At 40.4% G+C, this 17,571-nt stretch overlaps 1 protein-coding gene across 2 annotated transcripts in view; it reads right to left on the reverse strand.

Moving 5' to 3' along the window:
* The window catches only part of grm8a (glutamate receptor, metabotropic 8a), a 157,737-nt gene that overhangs the window by 47,591 nt on the left and 92,575 nt on the right, over positions 1 to 17,571 (reverse strand). For both annotated transcript variants that reach the window (XM_078282145.1, XM_078282144.1), the window contains exon 5: positions 17,345 to 17,548. In XM_078282145.1, coding sequence (XP_078138271.1) covers positions 17,345 to 17,548 — 204 coding nt within the window. The remainder of the gene's footprint in view (positions 1 to 17,344; positions 17,549 to 17,571) is intronic.

A 17,571-nucleotide genomic window follows, 5' to 3' on the forward strand; every position in this document is an offset into this window, starting at 1 on the left:
TCTTTCTGACCACTGTTTGCATTCACATTATTCATCGACAAATTAGTCGCACAGCTCCTCCAGCTTGCAGTGAACGTGATTGGGTGAAAAAAACCATAAAAACCAAATCCCTTCGTGCCGGAGTTCACTTCACTGCGAGGGAGCGCTATGAGGCCAGGCAAGGTGAATATCGCCTGCACAAGGTTGTACATTATGTCAATCATCTCTCCCATACGCACACACACACACACACACACACACACACACACACACAGAGCAGATCCCCCTCCTCTTTTCCCTTCATTCCCCTCCTCTCCTTTTCAGCCCAAGGTTGTATGATTAGTTTACTCTTTCTTTCTTTACTTTGCTCTTTCAATAGATGGTTGTCGTGCTGATTAAGTTCATCATCTGTCAGCCATCACCTCCCCCCCCCCCCCCTCTCTCTACCTCCTCTCAAAGGTTTTTCTTAGATGAAACTCAGGTTTTTTTCCCCTCTCTCTCTCTCTCTCTCTCTCTCTCTGTCCCTCTCCATCCCTTCCTTTCAAAGGTTGTCATGACCGAGGAAAGTTTGCCGTCTCCAAGCTCGTTTAGTTCTCTATTTGCCTGTCTGTCTGTCTCCATCGCTATCTTTCTGTCTAGGTGGATATGCTCAGTTAAAGTTCAATCAACGGTCTGGCTCTCTCTCTCTCTCTCTCTCTCTCTCTCTCTCTCTCTCTTAACGTCATACTCTAATATAAAGCTCATCTGTCTCGTTTTTTTTTCTCTCAATCTCTCGGTTTCTCCCTTTTCGAGGTCATCATGCCCTGGTAAAGTTTAATATATCCAATCCAGCACGTCCTCTCTCCATCTCTTTCTCTGATTTCCTTCCATTGAAGGGCCATTTTGCTCATCTAAACTTAAATATTACATATTACATATACATTACAAAATATTCCTCCACTTTTTCTCTTTTACTAGCTCTCTCTTTCAACTAAGTTGTTGCTCTGTCTTTCTCCATTTCTCTTTCCTTGCCAAGTGGATAGATGACAATATCTCTCTCTCTCTCTCTCTCTCTCTCTCTCTCTCTCTCTCTCTCTCTCCAATGCTGTTATTGGCCAAAGTAAACTTCATCTTTCTTTTTTCTCTCCACCCCCCTACCCTTTCTCCCTCTTTACCACTTTCTTTCTCTCTCCTGCCAACCATCCCCTTCTCTCCTGCTCTCAAGCTGTTTCTCCAAAGTCACTACGACCAAGAAAAGGCCTTTTCTCAGCGTCTTTTACTGTCCTTCTCTCTCTTCCCACTCCCTTTCCCTCCCACTTACATCCCTCCCTCATTTCTTCTCCATCTGTCCTTCCCTAAGTCTCTCTCCAAGGTTATTATGCCCAGGTAAAGTTCATCTACTCCCCATAACTCCCTCTCTCTCCTTCCTTCCCTCTTTCTCTCTCCAAGATCATTAGTGCATGGTCAAGTTCATCATCTCCAAGCAAGCTAGTCCTCCAGTGATGTCTCTCTCTCTCTCTCTCTCTCCCTGTCTCTCTCTCTCTCTCTCTCTCTCTCTCTCTCTCTCTCTCCGAGGTCATTACGAGCGAGCGAACTTCATCTTCCCCCAGCTGGTTAGTCCTCCAGTACCAGCTTTCTCTCGCTTCCTCCATCCCTCCCTACATCTCTCTCCAAGGTGGTTACGGCCAGGTAAAGTTCATCATCTCAAAGTCAAGCCACTCTAATTAGTGCCGGCCGGTTCCCATGGCGATGTCCATCTTGTCTCCCGGCAGGAGAAATAACCTGGCGGTGATAAGATCCTAATGAGAGTTTTCTGGCACGGCAAACACGCACACACACACGCACACACACACACACACACGCATGCACACAGACACAAGAGACAGAAACAAACACAAACAAAGGCTTTCTTTGCCTTCACCACTTTTAATTGCCTCCCAACTCTTCTACTTAGCTCAGCGGGTCCACTAAGCCAGCGCTGTCCAAAACCAATAGACCTCCATACTATCATCATGCTCTAATAGTCCTGCGGTGCTCGGTCTGAAGGCCGGCACACATGATCACCGGGAAAAATCAACTTTGGTGTCGCTCAGTGCTTAAAATGCTCAAAAGATGCTCAATGCTGCCAGTTTGAAGCTGAACTTTCAAGGCGTTTTCAGTCAGATTTTGGCTTTATGCGATGCATCGATGTACAAAGACGGAGGAGAAACTCATCCCGTGTGTCCGAGTTTCCAGATCTGTATGATACGGCATTGAGTTGACTCTCCTTTGTGTGATCTTTGCGTGAGCATTAATCCAACCAGCAAATTAATTCCACGTGCATTCATGAGACGATTCTGTCCGGTGTGGATTGACAAGAAGCCCATAACATTAATGGGTGTGCGAGTATTGTGCTGCTTAGATTAAAGCTCATACAAATAATATGTTTTGTAAAATTGCTAAGGGTATAAAATACTGGTGGGAAGAGACTTTACTGTCACCTATTGTTTTTAAATCTCCCACCTTCCGGCTACCACGCGCACTTCCGTGATGACACATAACGTTCGTCATGTGTAGGCGCTTTTACTCAGATAGCATTTCTGCTTTCTGCACAGTTTCTTAATCAAAAACCATCTCTAAGAGGCACATTCAGGTCAGTCAGTCAAGGTGAGACACTTCACTCCTCTACAGCTGAATGCTATCAAACTTTGTTTACAAAACAATTTTCTCTGTTTCATGTCCGTTCTTCATTGAGCAGTATCTACTTAATGAAATTAAGTAAAATTTGTATTATTGTGAAAGTTGAACTGTAATGTAATATTTTAAAAGCTAACAAACTGATCATGAATTAGGGCTAAATGTCATTTCCATGTTGTGGGACTGTATAGAATCTGTACTTTCTTTGTAATCTTTTTTGTTTTGCTTCTAATTCACTTTAAGTCAGAATCAATTATCACACCAGCTGAGAAAAATCTCCCAGGGCTTTTTTCACAGCATTATAAAATCTTTTTTTGTAATTTTTTTGCTATCATAGAGAACATTTTAAGGGTTCCATGTGGTGCCAATATGCAAAGAGAAACTCTCTGAAAGAGGAGATACCAGAGAACACTTCACATTTACATCCAAGGTCATATATGAGCTTCTTCTATTACCTAGATCATCAACATTACAAGCAACCTATAGTAAGGGGGGCAAGTGTCAGAGGCATAGCAGACTGACAGTAGATGCAACAAACTATTCCTGTGAGCCAAGAATGAGCTTGTATGGGAGCAGTGCTTGAGAAAGGAATAAGAGAAATGTTCAGCCTTTGGGGGAGTGACTGCTGTTCTGACTGGAGCGGGAAGGTCATTTCACCGTTGGGGAGGCAGGAAGGAGAAAAACCGAGGTCAGGTGAGGCGATGACCAGATTTCTGCAGGCAAGGAAGAGTTAGACTGGACCGGGTCTTGGAGCTTTAGGGGTGCTGCGCCCTCTGTAGCCTTGTATGCCACGACCAAGGTTTTGAATTTCATACAAGCAGCCACAGGCAGCCAGTGGAGGGAGTGTAGGAGGGGTGCAACATGGAAGAATTTGGGGTGGCTGAAGTTAAAATCAGGAGCTGGCCCACTGAATGAATGGAAGACTGTGGACTCTAGTATATTTATTCAAGCTTCTATAACCAAATGTGCTTGATTTTATAGCATTGATAACTAACTTGAGGCAGTAATATGACCAGAAGACTCTTGCTCCTCTCACAGTCACTTTTTCCATCTTTTCCAGCTCATTGTCAGTGAACATCAGTGTGACATCCCTGATTTGTAGGGAGATTTGCATGGACTTGAAACTAGTTTTTGTTCTCAAATGACATATCCACCTAAAAGTGAAACCTACTTTTTACAAAATTATTGATAGCGCAAAATTAAAATTAAAAAAATTACACTTTTTAAAGTAGGTAGAAGTCCTTGGCTGATAAGATGGTAATGAATTTAAAGACTCTTACTTTGACATGTTGAAAAATGAACTTCAAGTAATGATTTTTTTTTCTTTTCATTTTCCAAAATGTATATATAACATTTTGGAAATGAAGTCACCTCACTTCTTCAAATGAATGTTTAACAGTGACTGCGTTTACATGGACTTGAGTATCCCGGTTATGAGGCTTATCCCGGTTTTGATCATATTCGGGATATGGCGTTTACATGGAACACAGAGAAATCTGGTTATTCATATCCCCGTATACATGATAAATACTACTATCCCGGTTACTGATTACTGCATGCTATTTGCGCAGGCGCCTGTGATGTTTACAACACAAACCGGCAATTTTGATATCATTAATCTGATATTCCTCTGTAACTGTTAACCTTAAATTAATTTGACTGTTTTGTTTTGATGTTTGGCCACGTAGTAATGCTCCTTTAGTATTTTCCACCGTGACCTGACTTGCTCCACTGTACGTGTTGGGAAACCGGCGTCCTGTAGTCTGTATACTACAGACTTGAATAGGTCAGCATTTCGATGCTTTCTCCCATCTAAACTGCCAAGTATATTTACAGTAATTCTTTCATCACCGAAAGACAAAACTCCGTTTCCTCATCGCTCCAGAAGTGAGACGCTTTCGTTGCCACCATTGTTTGTGTTTTTCTGCTACGTCACTTGGCTGAAGCCGCGCCTGCGCAGGTAGTCGGCAGCGGTCAGAAACCGGGATAAGATGTATACATGCAACAGTATCCCGGTTTCTTTTGGAGTACTCCAGCTAGCATAATCGGGTTTCTCAAAACCGGGATAAGGGCTTATCCAGGTTTCTGAAATCGGGATATGATGTTTACATGCGCAAACACAAAAACAGGAGACTCCAAAAACCCGATCATAACCGGGATACTCAAGTCCATGTAAACGCAGTCAATATAACCAGAACTGTTCTGAGGTATTAAAAGCACTGGAATTCAGTGGTATCTCCCTTTACTGTGCGACCTTTTATACATTGCTGTCAAATACAGAAAGGAAGTTTTGCAACAAAACAGACTTGTTTTCATACTGGCATTAATTAATTTTTTGATGTTATCCAATGTGTTTCAAATGGATTTAATGCATCTGACAGTTATGCAAATTATTCAGCACATAAAGGACCAAGTAAAGTTTCAATTTAGACTGAAGAACACCAAAAATTTGTGTTTTCATTGTTTTCATCAGACAAGACCAACATGGAGACTGGAGTCACACAAAAGATAATCTTTTCAAAGATGTTAATCTAGATGTGACAATCTTGTTAAAACATAAACAGAAAATAAAATGGAACTAATATGAGAAAAAAATTGAGTTGTGCTATTGATGAGTCAATGCCTTGAAGGAGTAGGAGGGAACGGCAAGAGAGAGAACAAGAGAAAGACTGACAGTCTTTTGAAAGAGAAAGAGAGAGAGAGAGAGAGAGAGAAAGAGAGAGAGAGAGAAAGAGAGAGAGACAAAGAATGGGAGATGATAGATGATAGAGAGAGATGCGGAGGCAGAAGGGGGAGGAGACAGGTGGGGACACAGGTGGAGATGGAGGGATAATGTGAAAGAGATATCAAGAAAATGAGAGAAATAGAAAAAAAAAACAGTGTGAGGGAAAGAGCGTGGGAGTGAGAAACATTAGCAAGGTCTTTATTTGAAAAGTCATTCCAGGGTGTGCTTTCAACTAACAAAGCAGGAGAATGTGAATAGGCCAAGTTATTCTGTGTGGGCGACCATGACATGTGGGCTATGTGTGTCTGTTCTTCTATCTTAGTGAGGACCGGTGTGAATTTTTAACCTTTCAAGTGAGGACCGTTTTGGAAAGTGAGGACATTTAGGCCGGTCCTCACTTTTTAGGGGTCCAAGCACCGAAGGTTCTGGAACCCTATTGTATTTGTAAGGATTCTTCTTATTCTTATTCTTCTTATTATTTTTCTCCGCTAAAAGTATGTGCAGCTCAGAAACCGTAAGTCCCAGAGCAAGCACATTTGGGAGGTGGTGTTCCTATGGCCCCCCACTACTCAGGCAAGGCCATTCACCCATGTCGACCAGATGGTGGCGCTATAACAAGCAACTTTACGTTTTGACCTATAACTTCTGAACCGTAGGTCGTAGAATCAAAATTCCTTTCCCACTGGATTCCTTGGGCCATTCCGCAGCTATCTGCATAGGCCACACCCATTTCTGTCTGACTAGATTTTCCGCCATTTTGAATTTTGTCCGGAACTCTTTTTAAGCTACTCCTCCTAGGCCGATCATCCGATTCACACGAAACTTGTGTGTGCAGAATCTTGGGACCGTCTTCTTTCAAAGTTGCAAAAAGGTTATTGATAGGTCAAATGGTTTGGCTTTTATCGACCAATAAACTTTTAACAAAACATGCCATAACACTAAATTGCCCATAACTCATTAACCATTCATCGAATTAAGCCAAAATTTGAAACACATGTTGAGAAGTGTTCCGTGAACACACCCCCAACAGCATTTGGAGTTCCATCACTAGTGGGTGCTATAAATGCAAAAAGTTTATATCTCGTAATCGGCTACATGGATTTGTACGAAATTCGGTTCGCACGATCTACGGTCATGATTCAGTCGATGCATAAAATTTGGTAATGATTGATTAAAGTGGGCGTGGCTTATTACAACAAATCTAAATTTCTAGACATTTCACATTCCAAAATTCAAAAAATCTAAATAAATCAACCGTACATCCTACAGAGCTGAAATTTTCAGCACATCCACTGAATTGTGACAAAAGTTTGCCTCACTGCAACCTATGGTCAATTCAGAAGTCCGTCACTCTATATTTTTCAAAATATGCAAAATCAATTAACATCTATATCGCCACAAGTCTTCATTCATATGCTACCAAAATTGACACAGACATTCTCTAGATGGTAGATATCAAGTGTGTCAAAGGGTGTTCAGATCGGTCAAACTGTGAGTCCGCAGTGATATTCAATATCTTACTGTAATTAGTACTGTATGCACATCATTTTCTATTTCGCCAAATGTTTGATCAAACTTCACCAATGATGTGTGATTTTTTTCTGAATTTTATCACTACCATTTTGACTGTTGTAAGCGTTTTAAGTTTAAATAGACAAAAATATCCCAGTTTTGCACATGTGATGTCATTGCCTCAACTTGTGAGAAGGTGTGTGAACACCACGTCTCCCCAGTGGTGCAGTCAGTAAGTCACCTTCTCTGGGAATACGAAGGTCCAGGGATCAAATCCTCAGGTGGCCAAGTCCTACTTGCCAACAATGCAGCAATTCATACCATGTTTTCAAGTGCTTATTGATGTCATATTAAGTATTTTTCTCTACTGAAAGTGTTTGTGCAGATAAAACCGTAAGACCTAGAAACACCAAAAATTGGCAGGTGGGTTGCAAACTCCACCCACTACTCAGTTTTCCCCACTATGGCACACAACAAAGTGGAAGTTGGCAGCGTGGTAAAGTTCAGGTCTTTGGACCACAAGGTTGTGAGTTCAAGTCCATGATGAACTGTGACCATTTTGAAGTCTCATGAAAAGTAAATCAACACTAAATCACAGAGTGTAGAAAACTCAAAGCAGGTGTTTGACATCATCTGTCAATGGCAAAATATCTGATTGGCATCACTGATTGGGGTGTGGCCAGACCTTTCAACCCAGACAGAGCAGTGCAGCAGCGGCTTTCTGGCCCATGTGATTTAGTATTGTTTTATTCGTTAATGGAGAGCACTACAATGTTTTCTAAAGTGATTAGCGCTGTCAAGCACAGGCAATCATAGGAGTGTAGCTCAGTAGGTAAAGTGTCTGCCTCTCGTGTGGAAAGTTGTGGGTTCAAATCCAGGCTTGTCCTTACTGAAGTCGTTAGTTGTCAAGAACAAGTGATATGTGTTCTAATATAAAGTTTGGCCATTGTGAGTAACTTCAACAATGTGGTTGCAATGAAATGATTAACTTGACAAAAGTCACGGGCCAACACAAAAGCCTGTGTTAGACTGCATGTTTGATCTTCACAACATGTCAGTTTTTGTGTGTGTCTTTCTACCTTCTGTAATGTTTTGTCTGTCTGTCTGTCCCATCAAATTGTGCTTGGACCCCTCAATCGCCGCTTGCGGCTATATTTGTTATTATTATTATTATTATTATTTATATGTATTACTTTTTGTACACTGGCTAGGCAACAGGACTAAATTACAGCATGTTCAAAATAAAGCAGATAGTCTTTTTAGTTCTGCCTCATCATTTTATCATTTGATATGGAAAGGGATAAGAGTGCAGTCAAACATAGGTGTTATTGTCCAAATAAATACAGAGCTCACTATATTACTGTCTGTGCCCTGTAATTGGAGTGATATTGTTGAAACTGTTCCAGAGGGTAATACGGATTAATTGCAATCTTCTTTTTGGTGTTAGGTCCAGGATGGCGAAGAATCTGACACAGGTATGTTGCTTACTAAATCTTCATGAAATCCTGGTATGGACTATCACTGGAATAGCTGCATTGTTAAACTCTGCGTCAGATTCAGTCGTAACTTTGAAAGAGGGCACATGTATGAAAAGGACTTGAGTTCTCAAATTTATTAGCAACTATGACTAAAATGTATTCAAATTAAAGCATCCAGTGTACACTGTAACCTTATTGTTATTTTACATCCAAAGATACAGTGCCATGAAAAGGTTTGTACACCCCTTGAGTTTTATCACAGTTTTTTGGGCTACAAAATGCTTTTAAAATGAAATTATTTGATATTTTTTTGTGTGAGACCTATGCAATGTGAAGACCTGGACCCCAATGCCATCCATAAGTGAACCCCACATTCCACATTATACTCCTGTTTTCTGAGACTGAATCCATCCCACACAAATATATAACATTTTCTCATTACTTTAGTGTAATAGAAAACATTGTATAGGTCTCACACAAATATTTTTTTAATTTTAAAATAATTTTGTAGGCCAACAAATTGTGATAAAACTCAAGGGGTGTACAAAGTTTTTCAGAAGAATAGGCTTGGCAAACAGAATAGGCTTGGCATCTACCCTTTTCACATATCAGTGATTAAGAATCTTAACCAAATATATTGGAATCTAGTCTGCAATTTTCAACCGCTGGCTGCAGTGTAGGTGCAACAACATCCAGCTTGCTTTTGTGGCTGCTTTTCTTATACAACTGGAAATGATGTTGTCTCTGCTTCTTTTAGGACAAGGGAACTAATCATGTTACCTGTGTTTCCTAGTTGTATTGCATTCAAAAGGGACTGGGGAAACATGCTAATTGATAGATCAGTACTTTATGACATCTCTAGTACAGCAAAACACAGCTACAGCACTTCAGAGGATTGGCCGCTGCATAGGGCTCAAAAATGCATCAAAAATAGTCAGGAGGCTTGCATTTGGTGATTGTATCTGCAGACCAAAAGGTCGACTTAATTCAGACATAATCACGGCATACAAGCCTCCCAGCTCTTCTTTTACACTGAAACTGTAGAACTGAATTCAACATTGCCCCTTAAACAGTTAATATTACTTATTGTCTTACTTAAAAAAGATACCATAGGTCATCCTAATCGCAAGTCTCGTGGGGCCAGACTTGTATAAGTCTGGGAATAGCTGTTGGAGAAATTTGTAAACTAATTAACTTCTCCTGAAGGTGGAGAGGTGTGGTGAGTCAAACAGAAAAGTGCGAGGAGACTTAATTCTGACATTATTATGTATACATTTGCATTACAACTGTTAAAAATAAGTGGTAACAGGCCCGCAATTTCCTAATAATTTCCTAGAAAGGAACTGTTAATTTTTAAGTTTCCTGGGAAGAAGCATGAAATTATGTTCTAATTATAGGGAAAATAGAGAAAGAGTTCAGTGGTAGTTGGTAAATTCCTCCAATTTCTTCTTTTGTTTCCAAGACAGAACCAAAAAATGATGTAGCAGTTATATAGAAAATTAGAAATTAACTAAAATTAATTAGGAATCCAACAAGTATCTATAGTATATAATTGTATGAATAATGACTTCTGATAATTGACCTCTGCCTATTATTTTTCCAATAAATAGTTTATAGTTTTTCCCAGAACTGAACACATGCACCGTGGGTCTGTACAGGATCTGTGCTTGTTGAATCATGAGTTACCGTTGTACTTGAGGTTTTACTGATGATCTGGTACTAATGTTTTCCTGTCACTGTTTTAGATGACCGCCCCAGATCGAGGCCCTCGGTGAGGCTCTCACGGGCCAAGAAGAGAGAGAGGAAACGGGACACAGGAGTGGAAGAAGACGGTTAGTTGAATTCCACACAATGAAATAGAAAAAATAATTTTTACCTTGTTCCCTGGTAATATTTAGGACTTTTTCAACAAAAAAGCACAACTTATAACTCTTTGTGATCTTATATCAAAATCCAATCAGTATTCCTTCCTTTCCTTGCATTGCTTGCATCATCATGCACCAGTGGGTGAGCATAAAAATTACAACCAATAATATACTAGCAGCCAGCTCTGTTTTCTGTAGTAAGGCAATTTTTTAAACATCACATCAAATCCCTCCCTACGTTCCCTGCGCTGTGTCCTGTTTGAATACCCTGTTTCTCTCAGAAATAACTTGGTTACGGAAGCTACATATGATCTAAATGACATTTCATGTTGTTTAAATTTAAAAAAATATGTCCTATAGACATTTGGAGCCAGATCTACTAACATTTTGCTAACTCTTGAGCATTTGCCCTAACCATGATGTAGTCGCAGCAGAGTGTTGCTGAAAGGCATTGTATCATGTGCACAGAAAGGAATATTGATAATAAGATGTCAGGTCATTCAAACACCAATGTATATTCATGAATCATGATGCCAGTGAGTGTTGTGTGGCACAAACAGACCTACTGGTACGTTCGTGAGCATTCACTGCCACATCTTGGGAAGAGTCTCCAACATCTCCCCCTTATGGCCCTGACACACGTATCAACTTTTACGTTAACATCAACCAACAATATACATTTTTAATTGAAGCAAGTACACGTTTGTATTGATAAAAGTCAGCCTTTTGTATCTGGAAACATTTTTTCTTTCTGGATACAAAAAGTTTTGCTTTACTCAATACAAAAGTGTACAGGCAACATTAGAAATGTATATCGTCAGTTGATATAGAAGTTGGTACGTATATCAGGGCCATAAGAACCTTCAACTTCTGCACACAGTTGACTTGATGGGCACGTTTTGCCAAGCTCAGCTTTTGCATGAGGTGTATCTAAAACTAAGAAGTGCTGTGACCCGGACTTATTTGGAAGCTTACACAATGTACAGACTTTATCTTCTGTTTCTATGTCCTTTTATAGAGAGGCCCAAAGTACAGGTAAACAGACCGTGGAGTGAAGGTGAGAGGTCTGCAGTCAACAAGCACCTGGCCAAATTTATGGCAGAGCGTCGAGTTCCTGGCAAGGAGGACTGTCTGCGCTGCATGGGAAAAGAGAAGGCCCTAACCCAGCGATCTTGGAAAGATGTGAAGAATTTTGTTCGTAATACAACTGTCACTTTAAACAGAAGGGATGCTTCACGTATGGTAATGTTTTGAGGCTTTGCATTTGACAATGTGGTTTTCAATGTTCCACTTTGATTTCTTTTTGTCAACAGACTAGACAAATTCTTTACAGGGCAGTTTGGTTGAATGCATAGTTTAGATTTTTCTGGTTAAGAAGTTACAAGTGAGATTTCTCAGTACTTTAAAACGAGTTGAAGGGATTTGTGTGTAGTTAATGGCAAGTTTTCTACAATTATACATTCTTGGCAAAATCTAATCAGAGTCAGGGTCAGACAGTAGGTTTACACTTGTATTGCGTTTGGAGTTTTTATGTTTTTTGTTTTTTTTAAGTGCTGCTGTATGTGTTTCCATAAAGGAAATGGTCAAAAGCAAGTATTGTGTTCCTCATTCTCTGGCTTATAGAGTTTCTTTAGGACTGGAGTATAAGGTCCACTTTCTAATGAAATTAGATAGTTTAAATAGTGGTGGTCAGTGTTATTGGCAACTTGTACCTAAACCTAACCATTTCTACCTTAAAACTAAACATATTTGTCTCTAACGGTGAAGTAGCCAGGGTGACATGGCCAAGATTTAGGGATTGTGTTGGGTCAGCAGGTATCTGAATCTGTTCTATTGAGTTGACTTACATTGTGTAAGCATTCTAGACAAAGACGGGGCAAATAAGACACGTTAGGACACAAACTCACACACACACACACACACACACACATGCGCACGTACACACACACACACACACAAATGAGATACTCACCGCTGGATCTCATCACCTTCAAACACAAATGCAAACACATAGAAAACACACACAGTGGAAACAGATGAAGTGATTTGCTTGGTGTGTGTGTATGTATATGTGTGTGTGTGGGTGTGTGTGCGCGCATGTGTATGTATATTTACCCCCACTTTTCTGTGTATCTCTGGATGCGTTTTTATATGTATAGGAACCTGTGTGTGTGTGTGTTTATAAGCCAATAAACCTACTCACAAATAAAGGATAGACAGCATTGCATGTCATTACTGCTCCAGGCTCTGTTTCCTTATTGTTCCTCTCAGTGGCTCTGCAATGCACCACCATCTGTGTTTTGTGTGTGTGTGTGTGTGTGTGTGTGTGTGTGTGTATTTGTATATGTGGGGTTTAGTCTAATTTTGATTCTGAGATTCAGATTTGCTCTTGGTCCCATTCCAGGATTTGTTCCAATGGGTGTTGAAGTTTAAGAATGGCTCTTATGTGGACATTTATATCATGATATAACAATATCAGGGTTAATAGGGACAGTTGTGCTGTAATTGAAGGGTTTAATTCCAAAACGCTATATATCTATTTTGGAAAAAAAAAAAAATGTTTCTAAATTTCATCAATCAATATTTCAAAAAGTGATTCTATCCTCAAAAACATGTGTTTTGTAAGTAAAGTTCTTAAGATGACTCCTAATGGACTTTAATACTTAGTGGACTTTAACTTTAATACCAGCTATCATTTTGTAGGTGTCAGCATGTTCAAATGGTGGATATCTCATTTTGGAATGAAACTCTTTGTAATTGTGATTTTATTTTTAGGGGAGCGCGGGCTGAACAATAAGACCGGATGATGAATTTTCAGTACATTTAGTTTTCAGTAGTTTTCCAGCTGTAGAGGGCCACCACAGCTAAATGAATGTCAAGGAAACACTGTGCATGTATATATTTGCCTGATGAAAAATGAAACTACTGCAGATGTGTACCATTCCTACTACACAGCTCTCACAAATCTCCAGGGGACGAGGCTGGAGGAACAGGACAGGACAGGACGGGGCGGGTCGGGTTTGAGTGTCTTGCTCAAGAACAGCAATGATGAATGGAAGGTATTTGAACTTGGGGAGTTTACAGCAAGGCAGCAGCTCTATCAAGGGGGATCAACCACACTACATCAAGAGGAGGAAGGCTCGGGGTTACCCGCCTTGTTAAGCCCTCTGAGTTCAAGTGGACTGGGATGGATACAAGAGGAGAACATTCCCTAATTCTCCGTCTGTCTCATTCTCTGTCTCCACTTCTTTCTTTTCTCCGTCTCTCTCTGTCTCTTTCCCTGTCATTCTCTCCTTTTAGGTTTGGCTGTCTAAGTTAAGGTGGCTTGGTATAGATCCAAAAGGAGAACAATCACGGCCCTAACAACTTGAAATTATCCCCCCCCCCCCCTCTCTTGTTCCCCTCATGCAGCTTGAAAGGTGAATTGCTATGGATCCAATGGGAGGAGAGAGAAAGAGAATCCATGCTTCAACAACTTTAACTTATTCTCTCTCTCTCTCTCTCTCTCTCTCTCTCCCTTTATGTGGCACACAAACACACACACACATGCACACACACACACTCTCTTTTCTCCTTTACTGTTATCAACGTCATGTCAACCCTAAACAGATCGATAACGAAACTACTTTTAATTGGAAAACTACTAACGCACATACACGTATACACAAACACACACAAAGTAGCCCGCTTAAAAGCCTTACGTCTAGCAGGCCCCTGTCGATGTAAACAACCCAGATAACAGCGACTACAGCTAACAAACAACCAGCAAACCCCATCGGTCTTTTTCAGCCCTCTAACAAATACAGCCTGGACTTTTAAACAGTTAAAGACAAAGCAACAGAAAATGTCCTCTTTCGAAGATTTCTAAACTACAATCAGCTGGGAGATTAGCCGTGGTCAGAAACAGAAAGATCATGTGATATATAATGAAATACCTTCAACTTTACATCTGAATTGTAATCAATGGGGCTAAAAAGAGCTACAGTATATTGGTGAGGAAGTGTATGTGTTGCATACTTGGCCAGTAAAGCCTGATTCTGATAATGAGCTAAATAGCTATTTACTGAAACAGTCTAAATTTGTGCAGTCACATGGATTACTGTTTACAATTTACTGTACAACATCATATCGAAGTTCACCAGCGATGAAAATAAGATACTAAACATATGAGGCATGGGTTTCATTTTCTGCAGTTGACTTTTTTCCAGCCCACACACGTCCTTTATACATGTAAACAGTATGACATATGTTGTCATACTGTTTTTCTCCTTATTGTGTTTTGCTGATCTACATTCTGTTATGCAATTTACTTATGTCTTTGCCTGTCATCTTGATTTGTTTTTTTGTTTTCCCAGCTGCACGCCATTTTATTTGCTTTCTTTTCTTTCTGCGTTTTATCATTGTTTTATCACTTCATTTCTGTGTTTTATCGCTGCGCAAATAAATGAGATCGCTAAATAAACAAAACTAATTTTGTTTGTTTGTTTGTTTTTGTTTGTTTGTTTTTTTTTTTTGGGGGGGGGGGGGGGGTTCTGTTTTGTGGAAGTTGGAAGAACATGAATTCAAAGCATGTCATCATATCGTGCACCAAAAAAAAACCCCAAAAAAACACACACACACCCCAAAGCCACAACTTTCTCCCAACTTTTCCAGAAATGAGAGAAAATCAGATAAAGCTCTATGGAAAAAGACCCAGGAGGGATTCATCTTTGTGATTTCAAAACTTGGCAGAACCTTCTCCCCCGTGTCTCGGTTCCCTCCTAGCCTTCCTACCTTCTCAGTAAAGAAAAGAGTAATACTGGGGAGAGGTGGTGTGTGTGTGTGTGTGTGTGTGTGTGTGTGTGTGTGTCGGGAGCGGACCATTAGACCTCTTTAGAGCTTAGTTATGTCAATACTTTCCTTCCTCTGATGAGTAGATCCTACATCTAAAGAAATCTCCAATCTGAGGACACATGAAGCAGACAGACCCCGGCAAAGTCACACACACCCACGTACGCATTACATTACAGTTCAGGCATTCAGCTGATGCTCTTATCCGCCACTTACTGTTGAGTCGTCTGGAGGTGTCGTGGGCTTAATTCAATGAAACATCTGTGATGGAGAGTGCCCACTTGATAACCTCAACAACACGCCCGCTCTCACCCACACATTCCCTCTATCATCCCAGCTAGGTTTCTGCAAAGGTGCCGCTCTCCCGAAATAGCACAAGTGATCGTTGCGGCGGATCTGGTGCCGCCGGTAAATGTCAGAGCAACTCGCAATAAGTGAGAAGAAGGTACAGTTAGGGGCTCAGTGATTCATCGAGGGACCAAACCTGTGACCTTTCGGTTGCAGGACGATCTCTCTAACCACTCTCTCTAAGCGCTAGGCCAGCAAACACATGCATTAACGCAGAAACACACACTCATTCAAACACCTAGCGGTATGACAGAGTAATCAGTGCCCGACTGAATTGGTTTTTGACATTCACAGTGATGACAGACAGATAATTGAGGAAACAGCAAACACACACATACACTCCCACACACATATACACGCATATTCAGCTGAATGCCCGTCCAATCTTACCTCTAATACTAAATCAGACAAACATTTCTCTAATCCCCACAATGAAAACGCTTTTCTGTATCTCTCTCTTTCTCAGTCTTTAGCTCATCAGGCATTATACATTCCACACAATACTTGACGGAGAAACACAGGAAATGAATAGGCAGACAGAAAAGCAGGTAGAGGCCTATCAGGAAAAAAAAAAAAAAAAGAAGGATTAATAAGAGAATATTCAAATGAGGTGTCTGATATTATTTAGAAGGAAATGAATACATGGTTTTCACCCACTTGAAATTTTCAGCGGGTGGAAGAAGTCATGGAGAGAGAGAGATATGGAAAAGAAAATGAGAAAGATACAGCGTTAATGAAAACGGGTTCAAAGTGTTTTGGGGGTCTCAAAACAAGCTTTGGAAAAAAAATTGCTTTCTGCAATAAGCAAAATATCAGCGGATATTACGTTTGGGAAAAGTAACAAGCTTAACTTTTTACTTTTCCAACAGTGAAGGTATGCATAATTCATATCTAAATCACCAGGTAAATACTTTTATGATTAGGATTCAATAGACAAATTATAAGAGCAGCACTTAGCATTGTTAAAGTATATGCATAATTAGCCAAACAGGGTGGATAAACACTACAGGATTTCTTGTAGATTTCTTTAAGGTCTAATTTACCCAAAATGTATTTTTTACTGAATAGTAGTGCTGCAGGAAATCAGGACATCTAAACTTGTAAAAATCACCATGAAGTAGAATTTATGACCTGATCTCTGACTGGAATAACGGTGAATGTTTTGAACTGAAGTAGAATACCGCGGGTGCACATATTTTTAGAATGGGTGGCCCCAGTGGAAATCAAACCCCTATCCCTGACAGTGTTAGTGTCGTGCTCTACATAATTCAGCTATGGCGGACAAATTAACTTGTACAGAATCTTAAAATCTTGTCGTGTTTTTTCCACCCTTCAGTAAAATGGCAGAGCTTTGATTTCTTTAAACCCTACGCACTGTCTGGGACGATTGATGTCAATGACTTGAGGTTGGAACTGGAAGACGCTGGAGAGAAGAGAAAACATGAAAGATGGGATGAAATGACGGGGAAAAAATGGATAGAGGAAGAATGGAGGGGTGTCAGAGTGAATTGTGCATTGTAAGAAGTTATGAGGTGATTGTGTGGCTGTGTGTGAGTGTGTACTGTAAGTGTATAATTTGTGTATGCATGGATTTGTTTGCATGCATCCATCTTTCTGCATGTATGCTTAGAAATGTTAATGTATACATCTATCAGCATGTGAATGCATCTACATATGAAGAGCTCCATTCCAAAATGAGATATCCAGCATTTGAAAAAAGTGATACATAATTCATGATATGATGATTGACAGCACAACATTAAAACAAATTCTGCAGATTTTTAAAGGATAGTAGGCAACTTCAATCCTTGGTTGACAACATGATTATATTTACAGAATGGAACCTCTCAATTTTTTAAATACTTAACGATGAACCTCAGGTCAGGTCCTCAAAAATGGCAGTCTGGTCATGATTCCACAGTTTCATGCCAAAGTTCCCCCGTACAACTCACCGTTGAAGTTGACGGCTCGGATGTAGCTGAGCAGCTCTTTGCCGTCGATGTTGTTGGCCATGCGCGGGCAGAGGCCTGGGTAGCCGTAGCAGAGCTCCCGGTGCATGCGGTGCAGGGCGTGGGCCATGGCGTACACCGCATCCATCACAAACTGGACCTTCCCCTCCTGTTCATAGCTGGAATCCCGGCCAACTTTTTCCAAACCTGAGAGAGGAAGACGCAGCAGA

This window comes from Centroberyx gerrardi, chromosome 24 (assembly GCF_048128805.1).
Source record: "Centroberyx gerrardi isolate f3 chromosome 24, fCenGer3.hap1.cur.20231027, whole genome shotgun sequence".
Classification (NCBI taxonomy): Eukaryota; Metazoa; Chordata; class Actinopteri; order Beryciformes; family Berycidae; genus Centroberyx; species Centroberyx gerrardi.